Genomic DNA, 25,908 nt, shown 5'->3' on the forward strand with positions numbered 1-25,908 from the left:
TCCTCTACCTCTCTGTCTGCCGCTCTCTCATGAGGGATGGCTTCTCCATCCTCCTGGGCTGAATCCTGCTGGAGGGGGTTGTCTTTGGCACTTTCCGGGGTGTTGTTGTCTCCCGTGCCGAAATCACTGTTTTTGCTGTGGCGGGATTTAGAGCGGCGCCACCGACGCCGACGCTTAGGCTGTTTCTTGGAGGGGTCCTCCTCCGTTGTTCCATCGCCATTCCCATCTTTTGGGATGTCCACCATGTATATGTCGTATGATGAGGTGGCCTTCCAGTGCCCTGTAGGCGCTGGTTCTTGGTCGTCTCCTGCATCATCGTCCATGCCGTTGATGTCTTTGGAGTCGAAGTCGAGCATGTCGGTTAAATCATCGACAGTGGCTATGAAGTGGGTGGTGGGTCGGCTTTGAATTTCTCCGTCGCCGCATCCCAACCTTCCTGACCATAATCCGGCCAGGGCTGTCCTGATAAAGAGAGAGACTTTAGCGAATTCAGGATGTCGCCAAAGGGTGAGTGCTGAAAGATGTCCGCGGTAGTGAACTCCATGATCGACGCCCAATTGGATTCGATTGGCAGGGGCGCGGGAGGTTCGGAGTCCGGAGAGGAGTCTGGCACCTTGGAGTCATGAGCTTCGCAAAGGACAGGGTTGGTGTTCGGCTCGATCACCGTAGAGATAGCAACCCCCGAGGCGGTGTCCAGCCACCCGTCCTCGATCGGTGCAGTCGGCTCTGAGCTAAGGGTCGGAGCGGACACTGGTGCGGCCTCCAGGGCACTGTCCAACGGTAGAGCTAGATCATGCCCATCGTGACAGTGCGGCGCGCTTGGCTGTGGCTCGAACCCGTCGAAGACCAAGTCTCCACAGATGCCAGCCGTATAGTTCAAACTTCCAAATTTGACCTGACGGCCAGGGGCGTAGCTTTCGATCTGCTCCAGATGGCCAAGCGAATTGGCCCGCAGTGCAAAGCCGCCGAATACGAAGATCTGCCTAGGGAGAAAAGTCTCACCCTGGACTGCATCATTGTTGATGATCGGAGGAGCCATCGGGCCTAAATATGATGACACAGGGGAACTCTCAATGAAAGCACCAATGTCGGTGTCAAAATCGGCGGATCTCGGGTAGGGGGTCCCGAACTGTGCATCTAGGCGGATGGTAACAGGAGACAAGGGACACGATGTTTTTACCCAGGTTCGGGCCCTCTCGATGGAGGTAAAACCCTACTCCTGCTTGATTAATATTGATGATATGGGTAGTACAAGAGTAGATCTACCACGAGATCAGAGAGGCTAAACTCTAGAAGCTAGCCTATGGTATGATTGTTGTTCGTCCTACGGACTAAAACCCTCCGGTTTATATAGGCACCGAAGAGGGTTAGGGTTACACAGAGTCGGTTACAATGGTAGGAGATCTACATATCCGTATCGCCAAGCTTGCCTTCCACGCCAAGGAAAGTCCCATTCGGACACGGGACGAAGTCTTCAATCTTGTATCTTCATAGTCCAGGAGTCCGGCCAAAGGTGATAGTTCGGCTATCCGGACACCCCATAATCCAGGACTCCCTCACATCCCCTCTTTCTTCAACAAGTATCGATATGTTTTCGAATTTGTTTCGTCCATGCATTATGTGCAAGTCTTGGAGCATCTTTTGCATTTAGTTTTCACTTTTCTTTTATGCACCATGCTGGTATGAGATAGTCCTTGGTTGATTTATAGAATGCTCATTGCACTTCACTTAAATCTTTTGAGTATGGCTTTATAGAATGCTTCATGTGCTTCACTTATATCATTTCAAGTTTGGATTGCCTGTTTCTCTTCACATAGAAAACCGCTATTTTTAGAATGCTCTTTTGCTTCACTTATACTTGTTAGAGCGTGGGAATATCTTTTGTAGAAAGAATTAAACTCTCTTGCTTCACTTATATCTATTTAGAGAGATGACAGGAATTGGTCATTCACATGGTTAGTTAAAATCCTACATAAACTTGTAGATCGCTGAATATGATATGTTTGATTCCTTGCAATAGTTTTGTGATATAAAGATGGTGATATTAGAGTCATGCTAGTGGGTGGTTGTGGATTGGAGAGACACTTGTGTTGAGGTTTGTGACTCCCGTAGCATGCATGTATGGTAAACCGCTTTGTGATGAAGTTGGAGCACAATTTTATTTATTGATTGTCTTCCTTATGAGTGGCGGTCGGGGACGAGCGATGGTATTTTCCTATCAATCTATCCCCCTAGGAGCATGCACGTAGTACTTTGTTTTCAATGGCTTGTAGATTTTTGCAATAAGTATATGAGTTCTTTATGACTAATGTTGAGTCCATGGATTATACGCACTCTCACCCTTCCATCATTGCTAGCCTCTTCGGTACCGTGCATTGCCCTTTCTCACCTCGAGAGTTGGTGCAAACTTCGCCGGTGCATCCAAACCCTGTGATATCATACGCTCTGTCACACATAAGCCTCCTTATATCTTCCTCAAAACAGCCACCATACCTACCTATTATGGCATTTCCATAACCATTCCGAGATATATTGCCATGCAACTTTCATCATCATCATATACATGACTTGATCATTCATTGTCATATTGCTTCGCATGATCGTAAGATAGCTAGCATGATGTTTTCATGGCTTGTCCATTGATGTCATTGCTACTTTAGATCATTGCACATCCCGGTACACCGCCGGAGGCATTCATATAGAGTCATATCTTTGTTCTAGATATTGAGTTGTAAGTAAATAAAAGTGTGATGATCATCATTATTAGAGCATTGCCTCAGTGAGGAAAGGATGATGGAGACTATGATTCCCCCACAAGTCGGGATGAGACTCCGGACTTTATGAAAAATAAAAGAGGCCAAAGAAGCCCAAGTAAAAAAAGAGGCCAAAAAAGCGCAACAAAAAGAAAAAAAAGAAAAGGAAAAAATTGAGAGAAAAAGAGAGAAGGGGCAATGTTACTATCCTTTTACCACACTTGTGCTTCAGAGTAGCACCATGTTCTTCATAGAGAGAGTCTCCTATGCTTTCACTTTCATATACTAGCTAGTGGGAATTTTCATTATAGAACTTGGCTTGTATATTCCGATGATGGGCTTCCTCAAATGCCCGAGGTCTTCATGAGCAAGCAAGTTGGATGCACACCCACTTAGTTTTCAGTTTGAGCTTTCATACACTTATAGCTCTAGTGCATCCGTTGCATGGGAATCCCTACTCCTCGCATTGACATCAATTGATGGGCATCTCCATATCCTGTTGATTAGCCGCGTTGATGTGAGACCTTCTCCCTTTTTGTCTTCTCCACATAACCCCCACCATCATATTCTATTCCACCTATAGTGCTATGTCCATGGCTCACGCTCAAGTATTGCGTGAAAGTTGAAAAAGTTTGAGATAATTAAAGTATGAAACAATTGCTTGGCTTGTCATCGGGGTTGTGCATGATTAAATACTTTGTGTGATGAAGATAGAGCAACAGCCAGACTATATGATTTTGTAGGGATAACTTTCTTTGGCCATGTTGTTTTGAAAAGACATGATTGCTTTATTGGTATGCTCAAAGTATTATTGTTTTTATGTCAAATGATAGACTATTGCTTTGAATTACTCGTGTCTTAATATTCATGCCATGATTAGACATATGATCAAGATTATGCTAGGTAGCATTCCACATCAAAAATTATCTTTTTTATCATTTACCTACTCGAGGACGAGCGGGAATTAAGCTTGGGGATGCTGATACATCTCCGTCGTATCTATAATTTTTGATTGTTCCATGCCAATATTCTTCAACTTTCATATACTTTTGGCAACTTTTTATACTATTTTTGGGACTAACATATTGATCCAGTGCCCAGTGCCAGTTCCTGTCTGTTGCATGTTTTATGTTTCGCAGAAAACCAATATCAAACGGAATCCAAACGGGATAAAAACGGATGGAGAATTATTTTGGAATATTTGGGATTTTCTGGAGGAAGAATCAACGCGAAACGGTGTCCGGGCTGGCCACGAGACAGGGGGCGCGCCCCCTACCCCTGGGCGCACCCTGGGCTCTCATGGGCCACCCGTAAGGCGGTTGATGCTCTTTTTTTGCCGCAAGAAAGCTAATTTTACGAGAAAAATCTGGGCAAAAGATTCACCCCAATCGGAGTTACGGATCTCCAGATACAAAGGAAACGGTGGAGGGGAAGAAATAGAGAACGCAGAAACAGAGAGATAGATCCAATCTCGGAGGGGCTCTCGCCCCTCCCACGCCATGGGAGCCAAGGACCAGAGGGGAAACCCTTCTCCCATCTAGGGATAAGGTCAAGGAAGAAGAAGAAGAAGGGGGGCTCTCTCTCCCCCTTGCTTCCGGTGGCGCCGGAACGCCGCCAGGGGCCATCATCATCACCGCGATCTTCACCAACACCTCCGCCATCTTCGCCAACATCTCCATCACCTTCCCCCATCTATATCCAGCGGTCCACTCGCCCGCAACCCGCTGTACCCTCTACTTGAACATGGTGCTTTATGCTTCATATTATTTTCCAATGATGTGTTGCCATCCTGTGATGTCTGAGTAGATCTTCGTTGTCCTATCGGTGATTGATGAATTGCTATGATTGGTTTGAGTTGCATGTTTTATTATTGGTGCTGTCCTATTTTGCCCTCCGTGTCGCGCAAGCGTGAGGGATTCCCGCTGTAGGGTTTGCAATATGTTTATGATTTGCTTATGGTGGGTGGCGCGAGTGACAGAAGCACAGACCCGAGTAAGTAGGTTGTTTGCGTATGGGCTAAAAGGGGACTTGATACTTTAATGCTATGGTTGGGTTTTACCTTAATGAATCTTTAGTATTTGCGAATGCTTGCTAGAGTTCCAATCATAAGTGCATAGAATTCCAAGTAAAGGATGATATGTTAGCTTATGCCTCTCCCTCAAATAGAATTGCAATAGTGATTACCGGTCTAGTACCATAGTCAGTTGCTTAGGGACAATTTCACAACTCCTACCACCACTTTTCCACACTCGCTATATTTACTTTCTTGTATATTTATCTAAACAGCCCCTATCTTTTATTTACGTGCTCTTTATTATCTTGCAAACCTATCCTTTCACACCTACAAAGTACTGCTAGTTTCATACTTGTTCTAGGCAAAGCGAACGTTAAGCGTGCGTAGAGTCGTATCAGTGGGCGATAGGACTTGAGAGAGTATTTGTTCTACCTTTAGCTCCTCGTTGGGTTCGACACTCTTACTTATCGAAAGAGGCTACAACTATCCCCTACACTTGTGGGTTATCAACTCTCTATCATGAAGATCATGGTGCTACTTTGAAGCACAAGTGTGGTAAAAGGATAGTAGCATTGTCCCTTCTCTCTTTTTCTCTCATTTTTTATTCTTTTTTATTCTTTTATTTTTTTCTCTTTTTTCTTTGGCCTTTCTTTTTTTTCTTTTTTTCTTCTTTTTGTAAAGTCCGAAGTCTCATCCCGACTTGTGGGGGAATCATAGTCTCCATCATCCTTTCCTCACTAGGACAATGCTCTAATAATGAAGATCATCACAATTTACAACTCAAGACTAGAACAAAATATGACTCTATATGAATGCCTCCGGCGGTGTACCGGGATATGCAATGAATCAAGAGTGACATGTATGAAAATTATGAAGGTGGCCTTGCCACAAATACGATGTCAACTACATGATCATGCAAAGAGCAATATGACAATGATGCTGCGTGTCATATAAATGGAACGATGGAAATTTGCATGGGAATATATCTTGGAATGGCTATGGAAATGCCATAATAGGTAGGTATGGTGGCTGTTCTGAGGAAGGTATATGGTGGGTGTATAGTACCAGCGAAAGTTGCGCGGCACAAGAGAGGCTAGCAATGGTGGAAGGGTGAGAGTGCGCATAATCCATGGACTCAACATTAGTCAAAAGAACTCATATACTTATTGAAAAAATCTACAAGTCATCAAAAACAAAGTATTACACGCATGCTCCTAGGGGGATAGATTGGTAGGAAAAGACCATCGCTCGTCCCCGACCGCCACTCATAAGGAAGACAATAAATAAATAAAATCGTGCTCCAACTTCATCACAAAGTGGTTCACCATACATGCATGCTACGGGAATCACAAACTTCAACACAAGCATTCCTTAAATTTATAATCACCCAACTAGCATGACTTTTAATATCACTACCTCCATATCTCAAAACAATTATCAAGTATCAAATTGATCATAGCATCCAATTCACTTCCTATGATAGTTTTTATTATACCCAACTCGGATGCCTACCATTCTAGGACCAATTTTATAACCATAGCAAATACCATGCTGTTCTAAGAGACTCTCAAAATAATATAAGTGAAGCATGAGAGACTAGCAATTGCTACAAAATTAAGCCACCGACGTGCTCTAAAAGATATAAGTGAAGCACTAGAGCAAAAACTATCTAGCTCAAAAGATATAAGTGAAGCGTATAGAGTATTCTAATAAATTTCAATCAAGTGGGATTCTTCCCAAAAGGTGTGTACATCAAGGATGATTGTGGAAAAATAAAAAGAAAAGACTAATATCATACACGACGCTCCAAGCAAAACACATATCATGTGGCGAATAAAAATATAGCTCCAAGTAAAGTTACCGATGAACGAAGACGAAAGAGGGGATGCCTTCCCGGGGCATCGCCAAGCTTAGGCTTTTGGCTACTCTTGAATATATTGGGGTGCCATGGGCATCCCCAAGGTTAGGCTTTTGCCACTCCTTATTCCATAGTCCATCAAATCCTTACCCAAAACTTGAAAACTTCACAACACAAAACTCAACAGGAAATCTTATAAGCTCCGTTAGTTAAAGAAAACAAAACCAACACACAAGGTACTGTAATGAAATCATTCTTTATTTATTTCGGTGTTAAAACTACTGTATTCCAAGTTCTCTATGGTTTATAAACTATTTTACTAGCCATAGATGTATCAAAATAAGCAAACAACACACGAAAAACAGAATCTGTCAAAAACAGAACAGTCTGTAGCAATCTGTAACTAACGCAAACTTCTGGAACTCTAAAAATCCTAAACAGAGAGGAAGTCCTTTAAAATATGTCTATTGATCAGCATCAAAAAGAATCAACGCAAAAGAACGTTTCTGTGATTTAACAAAACTAAATTCGTGCGTGCAAAGTTTCTGTTTTTCAGCAGAATCAAGTTAACTATCACCATAGGTTATCCTATAGGTTCTACTTGGCACAAACACTAATTAAAACATAAAAACACATCTAAACAGAAGGTATATGCAAAATTTATTACTAAAAAGAAACAAAAACAAAAAACGCAAATAAAATTGGGTTGCCTCCCAACTAGCACTATCGTTTAACGCCCCTAGCTAGGCATAAAAGCGAAGATAGATCTAAGTAGTCCCATCTTTGGCACTCGGAAAGGAAAAATAGGATCTCCTTTCTTTGGCATTCATTCTTCTATTTAGGGTAAGCACATTGCCATTAATGGATGAAGTAAGATTAAGCACGTTACGGAAATTTGCCTCTAAGCTAGACTTCATCTCTTTGATAATTTCATTTTGATAAAAGCACAGGAGAGTAGTTGATTCAACCTTATCATTCATAGGGTGCCCAAATATGGTTTTCATTTTTTCATAGGTATCTATAGCATCCCCTTCAAGAAAACCTTCTTCAAAAATAGAATCTAGAACTTGTTTGAAAGAAGCGGGCAAGCCAACATAGAAACTTTTTAAGTAAACTTCAATTTGATATTGTGGCACATAGCTAGCCCGAACCCTTAATAACCTATCCCAAGCATCTTTTAAAGACTCATCAAGCAAATAGCGAAAAATTCCGGAGTCATCTTCATCAAAATTATTTAAGCTCTCATTGGTGACCCCGGTGGGTCTTTCCATAGCATCATTATTTATGAGCTTAGAGAGGATAGAGGGGTTATCCAAGGTACTAGAACCCGGGAGAGGACCCTTAGTTCTTTTTGATTCGGGCAGGGCAACGGGGAGGCAAACGGAAAAGAGAGAAGGAGATTGGGAAAGAGAGGGCAAATAAAATGGCAAGGGTGAAGTGGGGGAGAGGAAAACGAGAGGCAAATGGCAAATAATGTAAATGCGAGGGAGATGAGCTTGTGATGGGTACTTGGTATGTCTTGACTTGAGCAAAGACCTCCCCGGCAACGGCGCCAGAAATCCTTCTTGCTACGTCTTGAGCTTGCGTTGGTTTTCCTTGAAGAGGAATGGGTGATGCAGCAATAGTAGCGTAAGTATTTCCCTCAGTTTTTGAGAACCAAGGTATCAATCCAGTAGGAGGCTCCTCAAAAGTCCCACGCACCTACACAAACAAACAAAGAACTCACAACCAACACAATAAAGGGGTTGTCAATCCCTTCACAGCCACTTGCGAAAGTGAGATCTGATAGAGATAGTATGATAAGATAAATATATTTTTGGTATTTTATGATATAGATGCGAAAAGTAAAGATGCAAATAAAAGTAGATTGAAAGCTTATATGATAGAAGATAGACCCGGGGGGCCATAGGTTTCACTAGTGGCTTCTCTCAAGATAGCATAAGTATTACGGTGGATGAACAAATTACTGTCGAGCAATTGATAGAAAAGCGAATAATTTCGAGATTATCTAGGCATGATCATGTATATAGGCATCACGTCCGTGACAAGTAGACCGACTCCTGCCTGCATCTACTACTATTACTCCACACATCGACGGCTATCCAGCATGCATCTAGAGTATTAAGTTCATAAGAACAGAGTAACGCATTAAGCAAGATGACATGATGTAGAGGGATAAACTCAAACAATATGATATAAACCCCATCTTTTTATCCTCGATGGCAACAATACAATACGTGCCTTACTGCCCCTGCTGTCACTGGGAAAGGACACCGCAAGATTGAACCCAAAGCTAAGCACTTCTCCCATTGCAAGAAAGATCAACCTAGTAGGCCAAACCAAACTGATAATTCGAAGAGACTTGCAAAGATAACTCAATCATACATAAAAGAATTCAGAGAAGATTCAAATATTTCTCATAGATAAACTTGATCATAAACCCACAATTCATCGGATCTCGACAAACACACCGCAAAAAGAGTTTACATCGAATAGATCTCCACAAGAGAGGGGGAGAACATGGTATTGAGATCCAAAAAGAGAGAAGAAGCCATCTAGCTAATAAATATGGACCCGAAGGTCTGTGGTAAACTACTCACAACTCATCGAAGGGGCTATGGTGTTGATGTAGAAGCCCTCCGTGGTCGATTCCCCCTCCGGCGGAGCACCGGCGAAGGCTCCAAGATGGGATCTCGCGGATACAGAAGGTTACGATGGTGGAAATTGTTTTTCGTTGGCTCCCTGGATGTTTGCGGGGTACGTGGGTATATATAGGAGGAAGAAGTAGGTCGGTGGCCGCTCGAGGGGCCCACGAGATAGGGGCGCGCCTAGAGGGGGTGGGCACGCCCTCCTATCTCCTGGCCGCCTCGATCGCTTCTTGGCTTGCACTCCAATTCCTCTGGATCACGTTCGTTCCAAAAATCACGCTCCCAAAGGTTTCATTCCGTTTGGACTCTGTTTGATATTCCTTTTCTTCGAAATACTAAAATAGGCAAAAAAAACAACAATACGGGCTGGGCCTCCTGTTAGTAGGTTAGACCAAAAAATGATATAAATGTGTAAAATAAAGCCCATAATCATCCAAAAGGGGTAATATAATAGCATGGAACAATAAAAAATTATAGATATGTTGGAGACGTATCAATTAGCAGTTGAGTTGTCAATTCAACCACACCTGAAAGACTTAATATCTGCAGCAAAGTATTTAGTAGCAAAGTAGTATAGAAGTAATGGAAACAGTGGAAAAAGTAACAGTAGCAGTTTTCTAGCAATCGTATTAGTGGCAACGGAGAAGTAACTAAGCATGGATCAATATGTGAAAAGCTCGTAGGCAATGGATCAATGATGGATAATTATGTTGGATGTAATTCATCATGCAACAGTTATAACATAGGGTGACATAGAACTAGCTCCAGTTCATCAATGTAATGTAGACATGTATTTCGAATATAGTCATACGTGCTTATGGAAAAGAACTTGCATGCCATCTTTTGTCCTACCCTCCCGTGGCAGCGGGGTCCTAATGGAAACTAAGGGATATTAAGGCCTCCTTTTAATAGAGTATCAGACCAAAACATTAGCACTTAGTGAATACATGAACTCCTCAAACTATGGTCATCACTGGGAAGTGTCCCGACTATTGTCACTCCGGGGTTTGCAGGATCATAACACGTAGTAGGTGACTATAACTTGCAAGATAGGATCAAGAACTCACATATATTCATGACAACATAATAGGTTCAGATCTGAAATCATGGCACCCGAGCCCTAGTGACAAGCATTAAGCATGGCAAAGTCATAGCAACATCCTTAGAACATAATGGATAGTAGGAATCAAACTCTAACAAAACTAACTCGATTACATGGTAAATCAAATCCAACCCATCATCGTCCAGCAAGCCTACGATGGGATTACTCATGCACAGCGGTGAGCATCATGCAATTGGTGGTGGAGGATGGTTGATGATGACGATGGCGATAGATTCTCCTCTCCGGAGCCCCAAACGGACTCCAGATCAGCCCTCCTGAGGAAGATTAGGGCTTGGCGGCAGCTCTGTATCATAAAACGCGATGAATCCTTCTCTCTGATTTTTTTCTCCCCGAACGTGAATATATAGAGTTGGAGTTGAGGTCGGTGGAGGTCCAGGGGACCCACAAGGCAGGGGGCACGCCCCAGCGGGGTGGGCGCGCCCTGCACCCTCGTGGATAGGGTGTGGGTCCCCCTCTGTTGATTCTTTCACCAATATTTTTTATTAATTGCAAAACGTGACTCCGCGAAGTTTCAGGTCATTCCGAGAACTTTTATTTATGCACAAAAATAACACCATGGCAATTCTGCTGAAAACAGCGTCAGTCCGGGTTAGTTCCATTCAAATCATGCAAGTTAGAGTCCAAAACAAGGGCAAAAGTGTTTGGAAAAGTAGATACGTTGGAGACGTATCATGTGCCCCCAGCTGAACCTATTTGCACTCTCTGTCTTCGCTTTTGCTTTTGGTTGTTCTTGAACCTCGAACTCGTTGATGTTGTCGGGTGTTGTTGGTGCGGCTGCTTTATAATATAAAGCAATGGAAACCCTTTTTCGTCTATTTTTTGACATATAACTCACATTTTGTTGGTAAAATTAATGGTCAAAATTAGACATGAAAATATGAAATAACCTTGTATAACGAAGAAAATATGCATGTTCATTTTTATGGAAACAAAAATTCAAGCAAAAAGAGTTGAGGCATTGAAGTATACACTCGGTTTTGGAGGTTGTTTTGCTGTCGACAGTGTCGGCCTTAGTGGCGGCATTGATCTATTTTTGGTCACACGACGTGACTGTTGAGTTGAATTTTTTTATCAAGTGTCATATTGATGTGGTGGTTAATAGCAATAATCATAATTTATCTGTATGGAGGTTCACTGGTTTTTACGGGGTCCCGCGAGCAACAGATCGTAGCGATAGATGGCGGCTCCTGCGTACTCGCTCTGCTATACCCCATGCATCTTGGCTGTGTATGGGGGACTATAATGAAACTCTATATGCATCTGAACATTTTAGCAGAAGAGCAAGATCGGAAGCACAAATGAGAGCGTTTCGGGAGGTCACTGACGAGATCTCCATGCAAGATTTAGATTGGTCTGGAACGCCTTATACCTGGGATAATCAGCAAGCAGGAGAGGCTAATGTTAAGGCACGCCTAGACCGAGCCTTTGCGAATGAGGAGTTTTAGCAACTCTTCCAGCATATTCGGGTCAGACACCTCCCCTCTGTTGAGTCTGATCACTGTTTTGTCGTAGCTGAAGTAAAGGAAATTCTGTCACACGGGCCTAGGGCCAAGAAACAGTTTCGCTATGAGAATGTATGGCAGACACATACGGATTATGATCGCCTGGTACATGATACTTGGTGGGGAATTCAACACACGGCAGGGCTCCAGAGGATTGCATCGGCCTTGGGGTCCCTACAGGAAATTCTTGAGCCATGGGGCTCAAAGGAATTTGGTTGCTTGGCACGCACGATCAGACAACTTCAGAAGAAACTAGACCATATCAGGTGTCATTCCATGGGTACAGGACCAAGAGATGAGGAGAAAAACACAGTTAAGAAGCTGAAGGAAGCCCTTCACCAATAGGAGGTGTGGCTCCAACAGCGTTCTCGTGTTCCATGGCTCTGCGAGGGCGATCGAAATACTTCCTATTTTCAGGCACAAGCTGCCCAACACAAAAGAATGAATTAGATTCATGGTTTACGCCGCGTAGATGGTTCAGTTTGTGAAAATCAAAATGAGGACAAGGCGGAGGTGCTAGCTTTCTACCAAAACTTGTATCAAACGCAGGGTTTTGCTGATGCTAGTGACCTCTTATAACATGTGCCTGTCAAGGTGACCCAGGGCATGAATGATGATCTTACTAAACCCTACACCGCAGAGGAAGTCAAAGTGGCATTATTTCAAATGGCTCCATCGAAGGCCCCTGGCGTTGATGGTTTTACTGCAGGGTTCTACCAGCGGCATTGGTATCTGCTAGGCAATGACGTGACTCTGGCAGTTCAGGATTTTCTGAATGGGCGCGAGCTGCGGTCGGGGTTGAATGACACTTCTATCACACTTATCCCTAAGGTACGTCACCCTTAGTCGATTTCACAATATCATCCTATTGCTTTGTGTCCAGTGCTTTACAAGATTGTGGTCAAAGTTATTACAAACCGCTCGCAATACTTCATGGACGATATCATCAGTGAAGAGCAGAGCGCCTTTGTTCCCGGTCATCTCATCACAAGTAATATGCTTGTCGCTTATGAAAGTATACATACAATGAGAAGAAGGAAGAATGAAAGAATTTCTCTTGTGCAGTCAAGCTGGATATGATGAAGGATTATGATCGGGTTGAGTGGCATTACCTCGAAGCAATTTTGTCTCATTTGGGTTTCAGCATTATCTTCATACGATTGATTATGAAGTGTGTCACCTCGGTTCGTTTTTCTGTTCAGGTCAATGGAGAGCTACTTCCTTACTTCACACCGACTCAGGGATTTCGACAAGGTGACCCAGTTTCTCCCTATCTCTTTCTGCTATGTGCAGAGGGCTTTTCCTCATTGCTGAAATACTACAATGGTGGAACTATTGACAGGGGCCTAAGAGTGAGCTACAGATCACCTTGGGTCTCTCACTTGTTGTCGCAGACGACCGTTTAATCTTCATAAATGCAAGCACTCCGAGTGCGTTGCGGCTGAACGAAATTTTGAGGATCTATGGTGATGCCTCGGGTCAGTGTGTTAACCGGGACAAAAGCGCCATATATTTCAGCACCAACACCCCGGATACCATCAGGCAAGTCTTGAAATCGATCTTGAATATCCAGGTCGAGGCGTTCAGTGAGAGGTAGCTAGGGCTCCCCACAGCTGTTGGACGTATCACTAGTGGTACCTTTGACCACATCAGTGAGAGAGCTCGTGGTAAGATGCAAGGGTGGTCGGAAAAACTGCTTGCATGTGCAGGCCGTGAAACATTGCTCAAGTCTGTAATTCAATCTATTCCAACTTATTCCATGAGCACTTTCCTTCTTGCCAAGAAAGTTTGTAAGAGTCTGACTTCTCCTATGGCAAAATATTTTTGGAGTAGCTCTCTTGAAAAAAAAGCAATGCATTGGGTGTCCTGGAAGGAGTTATCCAAACCCAAGTGCAAGGGTGGGATGGGGTTTCAAGACCCGCATCTCTTTAATCTGGCTATGCTGGGCAAACATGGGTGGCGTTTCATCACCAACCCAAATTCTCTTTGTGCTCGAGTTCTCAAGGGTCGTTACTTCCCAGATACCGATTCCACGCATGCTCCAATTCCCAAGTCAGCTTCGGCCACTCGGAAGGCAATTGTGGCAGGAAGGAATGCCCTGCGGACAGGTTTAATCTCCAGAGTGGGAGATGGCTCTACTATCTCAGTTTGTGAGGACAAGTGGATCCCAGCACGGTCTCCATGACACCAACTCAGAGGCCTACAGATACAAATATCGACCGGGTGTCGGATCTCATCGACACAGGGGAGTTGGTCTTGGAAGCATGAAGTGATCAGGGACAATTTCACCGCCCAGGATGCTGCGGCCATACTGAATATTCCTATCAGGGAAGGCGGGGGTGATTATTTTCTCGCATGGGCATTCGATAAATCAGGTAACTACACTGTGACGACAGCGTACTGTGCTCTCGTGACTCAGAACGAGCGTTTGGCTCTAGAGGAAGGGAAGACTACCGAAACCTCATTGGACGATCAACAGTTGTGGAAATCCTTTTGGAAGTTGAATGTTATCCCGAAAGTGCGAGTCTTCTGCTGGAGAGTGTTACGTGGCATTCTTCCAGATGAAGCTACTCTCAACTATCGACACATTGCAGACATTCGTCAATGCAATGTCTGCCGCTCTATGGAGGAGGATTTGAAGCATGCGCTGATTCATTGTCCACATGCACAGAGCTTCTGAGAAGAGGCGTGGACATGGCTTGGTCTTCGTCTTCCCCCTCTTCACTCGGACACGTGGGCGCTAGACATCACATGTGATCCTCAGTTCACATCCGATGACCGTTCTAAGATCACTACTACTATGTGGTCCGTCTGGCATTCCAGGAACCGAATCAAACATGGCGACGAGGGGAGAGATCCCATAGCAACTATTAGAACTATCAAGGAGTCCATCTCCCTCCTATAGCTACCTCGTAAGGAAACCCTGGTCCTACCGGGTTACGGTTGGCGGCCCCTGGAAATGGGCTCGGTCAAGATCACAACCGACGACGCTCTAAATTTTGATGAAGGCCGGGGCGGTGCAGGTGGAGTGGCCCGATCATCCTCTGCACTCCTTGGTTCATGGTGCAAACCATACTTGGGTGTTTCAGATCCGTTGATGATGGAGTGCTTGTCGCTGCGAGATGGATTACATTTTGCTTGTCTTCGAGGATTTCCGCATGTGATTATGGAAATCGACTGCTTGGAGCTGGTGAAGCTCTCGCAAACTCGCCACAATTCTCGATCAATTGTGGCTCCTTTACTTTTAGGAATAGGAGAGCTCTGTACTACTTTTTCTTCTTTTGATATTCAGCATGTAAATCGGACGGCGAACCTTCCGGTGCATCTGTGTGCGAAGCGTGCTTGCACGCTGAATGTGATGGAAAGCTGGCTCGATGAAACTCCTAGCTTCTTGGTGACCAGCCTGTTGGCTGACTGCAACAAGTGTGCTTTTAATGAATAAATCTCTCTGATTTTTCCAAAAAAAAACCAAGAAATCTACTGACTTGGAGCGAAAGTCAAGCTCGTATTGTGGAGCTAGACGTCTATTTGATTGAGAGGTCATTATAGGTTTGGAAGTTAGAATTTGAAAGGTCGTCCTGATTGATAGGTTAGATAGGAAGTAGGTAAGCGAGTGTGGGCATCCTGAACCCATGGCATATGAATCCGCTTTCTAAAAATGCATTTTAAAATGTTAAAAAATTTGAAAAAAAAATCATGCATACATCTTCGTAACATGTGTGTGGCACAAATTATTTTGAAAATCTCTTTATTTTGCCTCTGTGAAAAAAAAACAAATTTCAATGCTCCTAAATAGCATTCCATGACACTTTTTTTGTCCTTTTTCACAGGCCAAACAAAAAGTTACTTTTTCATGGAACTTTCTGCACACACATAGAATCTGAAGATGTATACATGAATTTTCTTTCAAAATTTTGAGTGATTAGAAATGTGGTTTTCGAAGTGGGTTCATATGCCCATGGGTTCATTCATGTACTTTTCGCAGGCAAGCAAACCAAATTATAGGCTTGGAATTAGAACTCGGAATGGTTGTCCTGTGCATTGAGACTTGAGACCATCATATTACCGACATGATTTCATAGGCGGCATACTATTACTAACCGTGTCGGATGAACGAAGCCGTGTTTGCCATGTACTATCAAAACGGAATGAAGGGAGTAATACTCCCTTCATACTCCCTTCATATACTCCCTTCAAAACGGAATGATACTGTTAGTACATGGCAATACTCCCTTCTGTGCAATACTCCCTTCATAGGCGACATGATTTCATAGGCGGCATACTATTTAGGAATGAAGGGAGTATTGCACAGATAGTGTACCTGAGGCGGATGCCCTTTCACAATATAATTACCTCTAGTTAGCAGGAGTAGCAATGCTGATACATTACCCCGCAAAAAAAAGAAAAGAAAAAGGGATGCTGATACATCTCACTGTCTCGTCATATATACGGTACAGCAAACCTAGAGAATAATGCAAATTGGCACGAGTGCAAGTAGCCAGGAAGGAGTAGGACCAGCAGCTAGCAGGGCACAGGGCCGTTGATTGGATGGTGCAGAGGATAAGGCGCGCAGACATGTGGTTGTTTATCCCGACCTTATCAGGATGCCGATGATGCGCGGGGGCTAATCGCCGCCGCGGAACATCAGCCACCCCTTCCCCATCTTCTTGTTGCTCAGCAAGGGCCCAAGGGTTATATAAGCCTTGCTGACCCAACGCAGCAGTCCTCAAGCCAGAGTGCCTCCTCCTAGCAAGCTATATACCTACATAGTACAGCCATGGCCCCCACCGTGATGGCCTCGTCGGCCACCTCCGTCGCTCCTTTCCAGGGGCTCAAGTCCACCGCCGGCCTCCCCGTCAGCCGCCGCTCCAACGGCGCTAGCCTCGGCAGCGTCAGCAACGGTGGAAGGATCAGGTGCATGCAGGTAAACAACATCGTCTCTGTCTTTCTACTCATTTTCTAGCTGACGGACGGAAGTCAATAACATCAATTGTGTAGAACTAGAATTCTAGCCTGTTAATGTATCAAAAATGTCAATCTTATTTGCAGGTGTGGCCCATCGAGGGCATTAAGAAGTTCGAGACCCTGTCCTACCTGCCACCGCTCAGCACAGAGGCCCTCCTCAAGCAGGTCGACTACCTGATCCGCTCCAAGTGGGTGCCTTGCCTCGAGTTCAGCAAGGTTGGGTTTATCTTCCGTGAGCACAACGCATCCCCTGGGTACTACGATGGCCGGTACTGGACAATGTGGAAGCTGCCTATGTTCGGGTGCACCGACGCCACGCAGGTGATCAACGAGGTGGAGGAGGTCAAGAAGGAGTACCCTGACGCGTATGTCCGCATCATCGGATTCGACAACATGCGCCAGGTGCAGTGCGTCAGCTTCATCGCCTTCAAGCCACCGGGCTGCGAGGAGTCCGGCAAGGCCTAAACAGCTCACTCACCACGGGCCACATATAAAGTGCCATTGCGGTTTTGTCAACTCTGACATTGCTTTGGGTTTTCCTTTTCCATTTATCTTTCTTGTTTGTTCCTAAGATAAGAATATGTGTATGTCCATGTTCCCGACATGACTCGAGAAAGCATGCTCGTATGTGAATGCTACCGATGGCTATGTATATGCACATGCACATAATATTATAAGTACAATCTGTCGACTATGTATTTGGGTAATTAATGAGAAACATCTTTGCCACCGCACACGCACCTTTTATTTCCGTCGCTAGACATAGTTTATGTTGGAACGATGAGCAATCAAGAATAACATATTGTGATGGAGGCCCTTCATTATCTGTTCCGGTTTGCGACTGAGCATGGATGCTTTCTACCCTGAGTAACCGTGGACTCTCCCACCGTATGTCGATATAGGCCGATGATGTCATGCTCTTCCTGAAGCCCTTGGATCGGGACATTGTGATGTGTGCGGCTATTCTTGAGGACTTTAAGCTTCTGGTTTAAGGATCAACCCGGCAAAGTGTGTGATTCTGCCGATTAGATGTTCTAAGGATTAGGTGGATCTAGTTTGGGATGGACTTGGATGCACAGTTGAGACTTCCACTTTGCTTAAGGAAGGCAACAACGGTGCAATTCCAAGAGATTGTGGATGGGATCGCCAACAAATTGAGTGTGGTTTTCGTGCACCCACGGGCTTTGCACCCTCGGTGCACCCACGATAAAAAACTTAGCATTTTTTTTTAAATCTGAAACTTTATGGATGTGATTATCACCAAATGTTTAGGTGCTTGCAAAATTTGATGGCCAAATGACGTCTGAGGAGCTCTGTACAAAAAAAAGGTTTGTGCTGATACATGTGGACAGTAAACTTGGATGCAGGGCATCATTTGTATTTCGTTTTGTATGGAGACCATTTGATATTTTTTGGTGACCAAACTTTGCAAGCTCCTAAAACGTTTGCTCATAATCACATCCATGAAGTTTCATTTTTTTTTTTTGAATTTATTGTTCGCTGTGTGGGTGCACCGAAGTTCGATGCAACCACTATTTCCCCCCAGCAAATTACCAACATGGAGAGCCGCTTCCATGGACAAGGATTTGCGTCTGGTTCTTGTCCTATCAGTGCTATGTGCGATGCACATCCATGCCATGATCGCCCGCGATGTGCCATCAAAGGTTATAACTAGTGTAATCAAAATCTTGAAGGGTTCCTGTGGGCTGGGAGTGCAGACGCGAGAGGTAGACATTGTGTTGTGTCTTGGAGCACAGTGTGTACTCTGAAGTGGTCGGGTAGATTAGCCATACCCAATCTGCGCTGGCTCAACTTTGCACCTCGTGCGAGATGGCTATGGCTAAACCGTGTCGATGGATCCCGACCGTGGGCGGAGTTCCATCTCAATGTGCCGCCGGAGTCTTGTGCTATATATCTGTAAGACAATAAGTTTTGGAAACCAGCACGACCCTCTAGGGGTGGCTTATCTCATTATATATAATGGTTGTGTTACAATACGTACATAGGTACAGAAGTTATACATAGTCTAACACCCTCCCTCAATCTTAGCCACTTTCTAAAGAACTGAGAAGGGTAAGATTGAGCCTACAAGCCTCAAACTGTGGCAGTGGTAAAGGCTTAGTGAAGATGTCTGCAAGTTGATCCTTAGACGAGATAAACTTGATCTGGAGTTGCTTCTGTGATACACGTTCCCGTACAAAGTGATAGTCAACTTCAATGTGTTTCGTTCGGGCATGAAATACTGGATTTGCAGAAAGGTATGTAGCACCGATGTTATCACACCAAAGAATAGGAGGCTGTGGTTGAGACAAACCCAACTCCTGAAGCAAAGACTGCACCCAAATAATCTCTGCAGTAGCATTAGCCACAGCCTTGTACTCAGCTTCAGTACTGCTACGTGACACAGTAGCCTGTTTCCGAGCACTCCAGGCGATCAAATTAGAGCCAAAGAATACTGCATAACCCCCCGTGAATCGCCTGTCATCTGGGCTACCAGCCCAATCTGCATCAGAGAAGGCCGAAAGGACCCGAGAGGAAGTCGGCCGAATATGCATACCAAAAGTCAGAGTGAACTGAACATAACGAAGAATGCGTTTAACAGCAACCCAATGAGTATCTCTGGGAGTCTGAAGATACTGACAAACCCTGTTAACAGCATAAGAGATATCTGGTCTCGTGATCGTCAAGTACTGAAGTCCACCAACAATGCTTCTGTACTCTGTGGCATCCGCAGGAGACAAAAGCTCACCATCAACAGATGTTATCTTGTCGGTAGACGACATGGGTGTGGTGGTCGGTTTGCACTTCAGCATGCCGGCTTTTTGTAACAACTCCAAGGAGTACTTCTTCTGCGTAAGGACAAGACCAGTAGCACGAGAAGTGACCTCAACTCCAAGAAAGTAGTGAAGCTTCCCAAGATCTTTGACCGCAAAATCAGCATCAAGAGAGCAGACAAGAGCATCAGCAGCATACTGAGAAGAGCTGACAAGGATAATATCATTGACATATACCAAAAGATACATAGTGACTTCTGGCTTCTGTAGAAGAAATAATGAAGTGTCAGCAGTGGACGGCACAAACCCATGAGCACGAAGGGCAGAGGCAAGGCGGGCATGCCAGGCACGAGGAGCTTGCTTCAAACCATATAGTGCTTTGGAAAGACGACAGATATAGTCAGGACGATCAGGATCAGAGAAACCAGGCGGCTGTTTCATATAAACCTCTTCCTCCAAAAATCCATGTAGAAAGGCATTCTGCACATCAAGTTGACGAAGTGACCAACCACGAGAAACAGCAATGGAGAGAAGAAGCCGAATAGTGGTAGGCTTGACGACAGGACTGAAGGTGTCCTCATAGTCAAGACCATGACGCTGCCGAAAACCGCGAGCAACAAGTCGCGCTTTGTAACGCTCAATAGATCCATCCGAATGCTTCTTCACTTTGAATACCCATTTTGAGTCAATAACATTTACCCGTGGTGGTGGAGGAACGAGAGTCCATGTCTTGTTACGAAGAAGAGCATGAAACTCCTGCTCCATAGCCTCTCGCCAATGTGGAATGCGCAGGGCAGCTTGATATGAGCGAGGCTCAGAAGATGGATCCGCAACAGCAGCAGCCAAACAAGCAGCCAACCAAGCAACCGTACCATCCGTACGTTCCTTAGGTTTGAAAATGCCACTGCGACTGCGTGTATGTGGTCGAGACACAGGAACCACCAAGGTCGACGGAGCAGCCTGCAACGGGCTGGAGGACGGCGACGTTGATGAGTCAGCCGGTGACGAGGAGCCAGGCACGGTAGCCTCGGACTCAGTCGGCGAAGAAGGCCGGCCCACCGGCGAAACTGGCAGAGCAGACGAAGCAACTGGCGACTCCGGCATCCCAGACCGGGCCGATGGCGAGCTCGGCATAGTGGGCCGTGGCGCGGCCGGTGTCGCGGGCCGATCCGCTGATGAAGGCGACGTGAGGACCCGAGCCGCGGGCGAAGACGGCGTGACAGGCCGAGCCACGGGCGACTCGGCGGCCGCTGGTGAAAAAGGCCGAGCCGCTGGAGACTCGGCGATCACTGGCGTAGCAGACCGAGCAGTGGAGATGCTCGGCGCGACGGGCTCGTCGGGTGACCATGCATGGGCACGCGAATCAATGCCATGCAACATAGGGCGATCGACGTGCCCACCAGAAGACGACGATGATGATGGTGAATCCTCCAACAGCTCCAAACGAGCTCCACGTCCGGTTCCTGCACCATGGTTAGGTAACAGCAAAGGAGAGTATGCAACATCATCAAATTGGTCAGAAGAAACAGAGGATGAATGCAGGGATGGTGGTTCGACAGTGGACACAGGAAGGTTGGCAAAGGGAAAAACATGCTCATCAAACACGACGTCCCGAGATATATAGACACGATTAGTGGGAACATGAAGACATTTGTAACCTTTATGAAGAGAGCTATAGCCAAGGAAAACACACTTCTTAGAACGAAACTCAAGCTTGCGCTTGTTATATGGACGAAGATGCGGCCAGCAAGCACACCCAAATACCTTGAGAAAGGTATAATCAGGTTGTTCATTAAGGAGAACCTCAATGGGAGTCTTCATGTTTAAAACACGAGTAGGAGTACGGTTGATGAGAAAGCATGCAGTGGTGAAAGCATCACTCCAAAACCGAAACGGAACAGATGCATGGGCCAAAAGAGTAAGACCAGCTTCAACAATATGACGATGCTTACGTTCGACTGAACCATTCTGCTGATGTGTATGTGGACATGCTAAACGATGAGCTATCCCAAGCGACTGAAAGAAGGAGTTGAGGTTGCGATACTCGCCCCCCCTAGTCCGACTGGACATGAACAATTTTGTGCTTGAGAAGACGTTCAACATGTTTTTGAAACTGAACAAAAATATCAAACACATCAGATTTGCATTTAATAAGGTAAAGCCAGGTAAAGCGACTATAGGCATCAACGAAACTGATATAGTAATTATGACCACTGACAGAAGTCTGAGCAGGACCCCATACATCTGAAAACACAAGTTCTAACGGATGTTTCACCTCACGACTGGACTCCGAAAAAGGAAGTTGATGACTCTTCCCCTGCTGACAAGCATCACACACTGCTACATCTTTATTACTAGACAAACTAGGAAGCTCATGACGACGCAAAATATGACGGACAATAGGTGTGGCCGGGTGACCAAGACGAGCATGCCACTGTGACGGAGAGACCCGAACTCCACTGAAAACGCGAGCGACGCCAGGATGCTCCAGACGATAGAGGCCCTGGCACAACCGCCCACTAAGAAGAATGTCCCTCGTGCCCCGATCCTTAATAAAAAGATCAAAAGGGTGAAATTCACAAAGTACATTATTATCACGTGTGAGTTTAGGAACTGAAAGAAGATTGCGGGTCACAGATGGAACGCGAAGAACATTGCGAAGCTGAAGACTCCTATTGGCATGTCTAGTGAGAAGAGATGCTTGACCAATATGAGAGATGTGCATACCTGCTCCATTGGCGGTGTGGATCTTGTCGGAGCCATGATAGGGTTCACGAGTGTGAAGCTTCCCCATCTCGCTGGTCAGATGCTCTGTCGCCCCAGAGTCCATGTACCAGTGTGGATCGATGGAGTAGGACTGAGTGTGTCCCTGGTGCTTCTGCGGCGCGGGACGATCAGCCATGGCGACCTGACGGGCATTGTTGCGTGTATCTTTGCCGTCATTGCCAAGACCAAGAAAGCTTCGCTGGAAGCGCTTATGACACTTGGAGGCCCAGTGCCCATCGCGGCCACAAAGCTGACACACACGTGGACCGCCAGCCCCCGGTAAGGTCGCAGTAGGTGGGGGGGCCGAGGCGGGCGACGGTGGCAGCCCCAAGGGAGACCGGGGTGATGAAGAAGAGCGGCCACCCTTGGTGGCGACGTTGGCCGAGAGAGAGCCAGTGCCCCTGGTGCGGCGAGTCTCGACCCGTTGCTCAGTGAGAAGAAGCCGAGAGAAAACCTCGTGTGCCAACATGGGTGTCGAGTTACCCCGCTCGTTGATGATCTCGACTAAGGCATCATACTCCTCATCAAGACCATTGACAATAAACGAGTTGAACTCGGAGTCGGTGAGGGGCTGTCCAATGGAGGCCAATGTGTCGGTAAGGCCCTTGACCTTGTTGTAGAACTCAGTGGCCGTGGAGTCAAGCTTCTGACACTCTCCAAGCTGACGACGGAGTGCAGAGACACGAGCCTGGGACTGCGCTGCAAAGGTGCGCTCAAGGATGGTCCAGGCCTCATGAGACGTCTTCGCGAAGACAACAAGGCCGGCAACTGCCGGCGAGAGCGACCCCTGGATGGAGGAGAGGTTCGCCTGGTCCTGCCCCGTCCAGACGCGATGGGCCCGATTGTAGACCGGACCGTGCACGCTGTCTACCAGCGCGGGTGGGCAGGGAAGCGATCCGTCGACGTAGCCTAGCAGGTAGTGACTCCCCAAGAGCGGGAGAATCTGCGCACGCCAGAAGATGTAGTTGTCTGCGGAGAGCTTGATGGTGATGAGATGACCGAAGTGAAACGGCGACGGCGAAGACGATCCCATCGAGGAGGCTGCCTGGGGTGCAAACACCATGGAGGCAGCCGGAGGCACCGAAGCCGATGCGGGAGGAGGCGGGACCGCAGCCAGGGCGGGCGCCGCAAAGCTCGCGGCCGGTGCGGACGCCGCAAGGCCCGCGGCCGGGGCGGACGCCGCCAACCCCGCCAGCGGGGCGGTGTGATCCGCTCGCGGCAGGAGCGGCGGGACGACGCCTGCGAAATCCGCAGCGGACGGCGGCGCCGCGGTGTGGACCACGAGGTCACGCCCGAGCGAGGGCGCCGGCGGCGTGGAGAAGACGGAGCCGATGCTCCTTGTCCCGATCGGAGCCGGGAAGTGTGTTACAATACGTACATAGGTACAGAAGTTATACATAGTCTAACAATATCAGGCCGTGGTGTTCGTGGACCTCGAAGATGGGCAAGGTACTTTCGTCTGGGAGGACTAATGGATTAATGGAATGAGGAGTCAGGAGATTGCCTCAAAATTGTATGATTGAGTCCGACCACGATTTAGGGCTGCCAGAATGGCAGAGGAGGCGATAAACGGTGCATGGCCAAGTGACATGGGTCCAGACTTAACTGCGGCAGAAATTGAGGATGTTTTTAGACAAGAAATTGAGGAGTACCTGCAACTATGGGAGCAAGTCAGCGTGGTCACCCTATAGCCGGGCGTGGTGGAAATTGTGAGATGGGCTTGGTTGCCCAATGGCGTGTATTCTGCACGTTCAGCCTACACGTGCAGGTTTGCCAGCCTTCAACTTGACCTGATGGCTATGGTTGTATGGGAGTCCCGTGCCTCACTGAGATGCCGCTTCTTCTCCTGGCTAGCTTTGTGTAATCGATGTTGAATGTCCGACAAGCTAGCCAGGCGAGGGCTACCACACCAGAGCGCTTTCCCTTTGTGCAACCAACACCCGAAATCAATGGATCATCTCCTTGTTGTCTGCGTGTTTGCCAGGCAGGTTCGGTACGAAGCTATTTTGGCTTGGGGCAAGGAGGGTTGGGTTCCAACGACTACGGATGGTGTGCTAATTTGATCCACATTGTTGCAACCAACAGCTCAGTCAAGGAAGGATTTCAATTCCATGACCATCCTAGTGTTGTGGGAAATTTGGAAGCAAATAATGCGTCTCCTTCTATGGGGTTCATACTTAGGAGGATTCCCGAGGAAGGAAAGTCTTGGAAACTAGCTAAGCTCTTCTGCGGTGATGTGATGTCGTTCTTCTCGGCGTTGTTTAGGCGGGTCTCTAGTGAGTAGTTCCTTAGTGTATTTTGGATGGATGGCGGTCGCCAGAGATGTAAAACTGTGGATAGGCGTCTTGCCCCTTCTTCTATAAAATGACGATACACATGCCTGTGCGTGTTCTAGAAAAGAAAGAATAACATAATGACACTTACACTAGTAATACTGACCGTACGAGAAACTGAACATACAAGGAGCAAACACAAATACCATCAGGTAAATGCATGATCAACACATAGGAAGCGGAGGCGTCCTTGTCATTGATGCTACTCATGCCGATTAGCAATGAGAGGGAGTGAAGTGTTCAACTCTTTGTGCAATTTCCCAGTCTGGCCATTAGCCCCCTTATAACCTCTATGCCAAAGAGGTCAAGAGGCCACAAGGGGAGGCGAAAGTGGTCAAAACTGATTTAGGGAGGTGAACTGACTGATCGACCTCCTTGTATGGTGTTGAATGAAGTGTGAAGTTTTCATCCTTCCACCTTCACACTACATGCCCTGCCTCCCTCTATTCCCGACTATCTTATGTACAAGGGCCCGACTTCCTTTGCTCAGTTGCACAGAAGGTATGGTATTTTCTAAAAATGGAAAGCATTAGACAGGGTATATTAATATGCATTTTTTTAACCAGGCACCCCCTTTCCATTCAAATAAATGAAAATACAACAGTTCCAGAGACTTACTGGGGACATGAAAGATAGGATAGCGAGATAAGAGCACTTGCTAGAAAACTAAGTGCATTCGCCCGATATAGAAACGAACACGATGGGGCCAAAACCTAGACAACACCACAACATCCTAGCCCTACTAAAAGCCCGGGTAATAATGACAGAAGCAACAAGTACTCATATAAGCAAAATCCACAACTAGCAAAATGAAATAGGCTAGATAAATTTGCAGACAGCGAACACAAAGAGGGATCCCCCTGGAGTAGCCAACATAACACCTCTCATTCTCCTTCAATCGGCCTTCGTGACGCATCACAAATCCACACCAGGTTCACCGTTTTAGGACAGATCATCGTAGCCCAGGTCCGCATTGTCTTCACATCGCCCTCCAGAAGAAGTCCTGCCCAATATATAACATAAAAGAACAAGCAGAAAATACAATCTCAAAAGGGGTCTTAATCAACTTGTTCTTGAAGGTCGCTCGATTTCGAGCAAGCCAAATGGACCACGTAACAGCAGCAAGGCCAATAGTATAGAACTTCCCCCCAACATGAAGAAAAGTATAACAC

General features: G+C 46.1%; 1 protein-coding gene across 1 annotated transcript; it reads left to right on the top strand.

Annotated features, from left to right (window-relative positions):
* The first annotated feature begins 16,517 nt into the window (after window positions 1-16,517).
* LOC123111524 (ribulose bisphosphate carboxylase small subunit, chloroplastic 3-like) lies at window positions 16,518-17,557 on the top strand. The gene is made up of 2 exons (XM_044532328.1): window positions 16,518-16,822; window positions 16,948-17,557. Exons 1-2 carry the CDS (start codon window positions 16,676-16,678, stop codon window positions 17,326-17,328), a joined length of 528 nt encoding a protein of 175 aa, XP_044388263.1. The 5' UTR covers window positions 16,518-16,675; the 3' UTR covers window positions 17,329-17,557.
* Window positions 17,558-25,908: the final 8,351 nt, after the last annotated feature.

The sequence above is a fragment of the Triticum aestivum genome, chromosome 5B (assembly GCF_018294505.1).
Source record: "Triticum aestivum cultivar Chinese Spring chromosome 5B, IWGSC CS RefSeq v2.1, whole genome shotgun sequence".
Lineage (NCBI taxonomy): Eukaryota > Viridiplantae > Streptophyta > Magnoliopsida > Poales > Poaceae > Triticum > Triticum aestivum.

Coding starts and splice junctions, on each gene's coding strand:
- LOC123111524 (XM_044532328.1), top strand. CDS start 16,676: ATGGCCCCCACCGTGATGGCCTCGTCGGCCACCTCCGTCGCTCCTTTC. Junction 16,823..16,947: donor GAAGGATCAGGTGCATGCAG/GTAAACAACATC, acceptor TCTTATTTGCAG/GTGTGGCCCATCGAGGGCAT.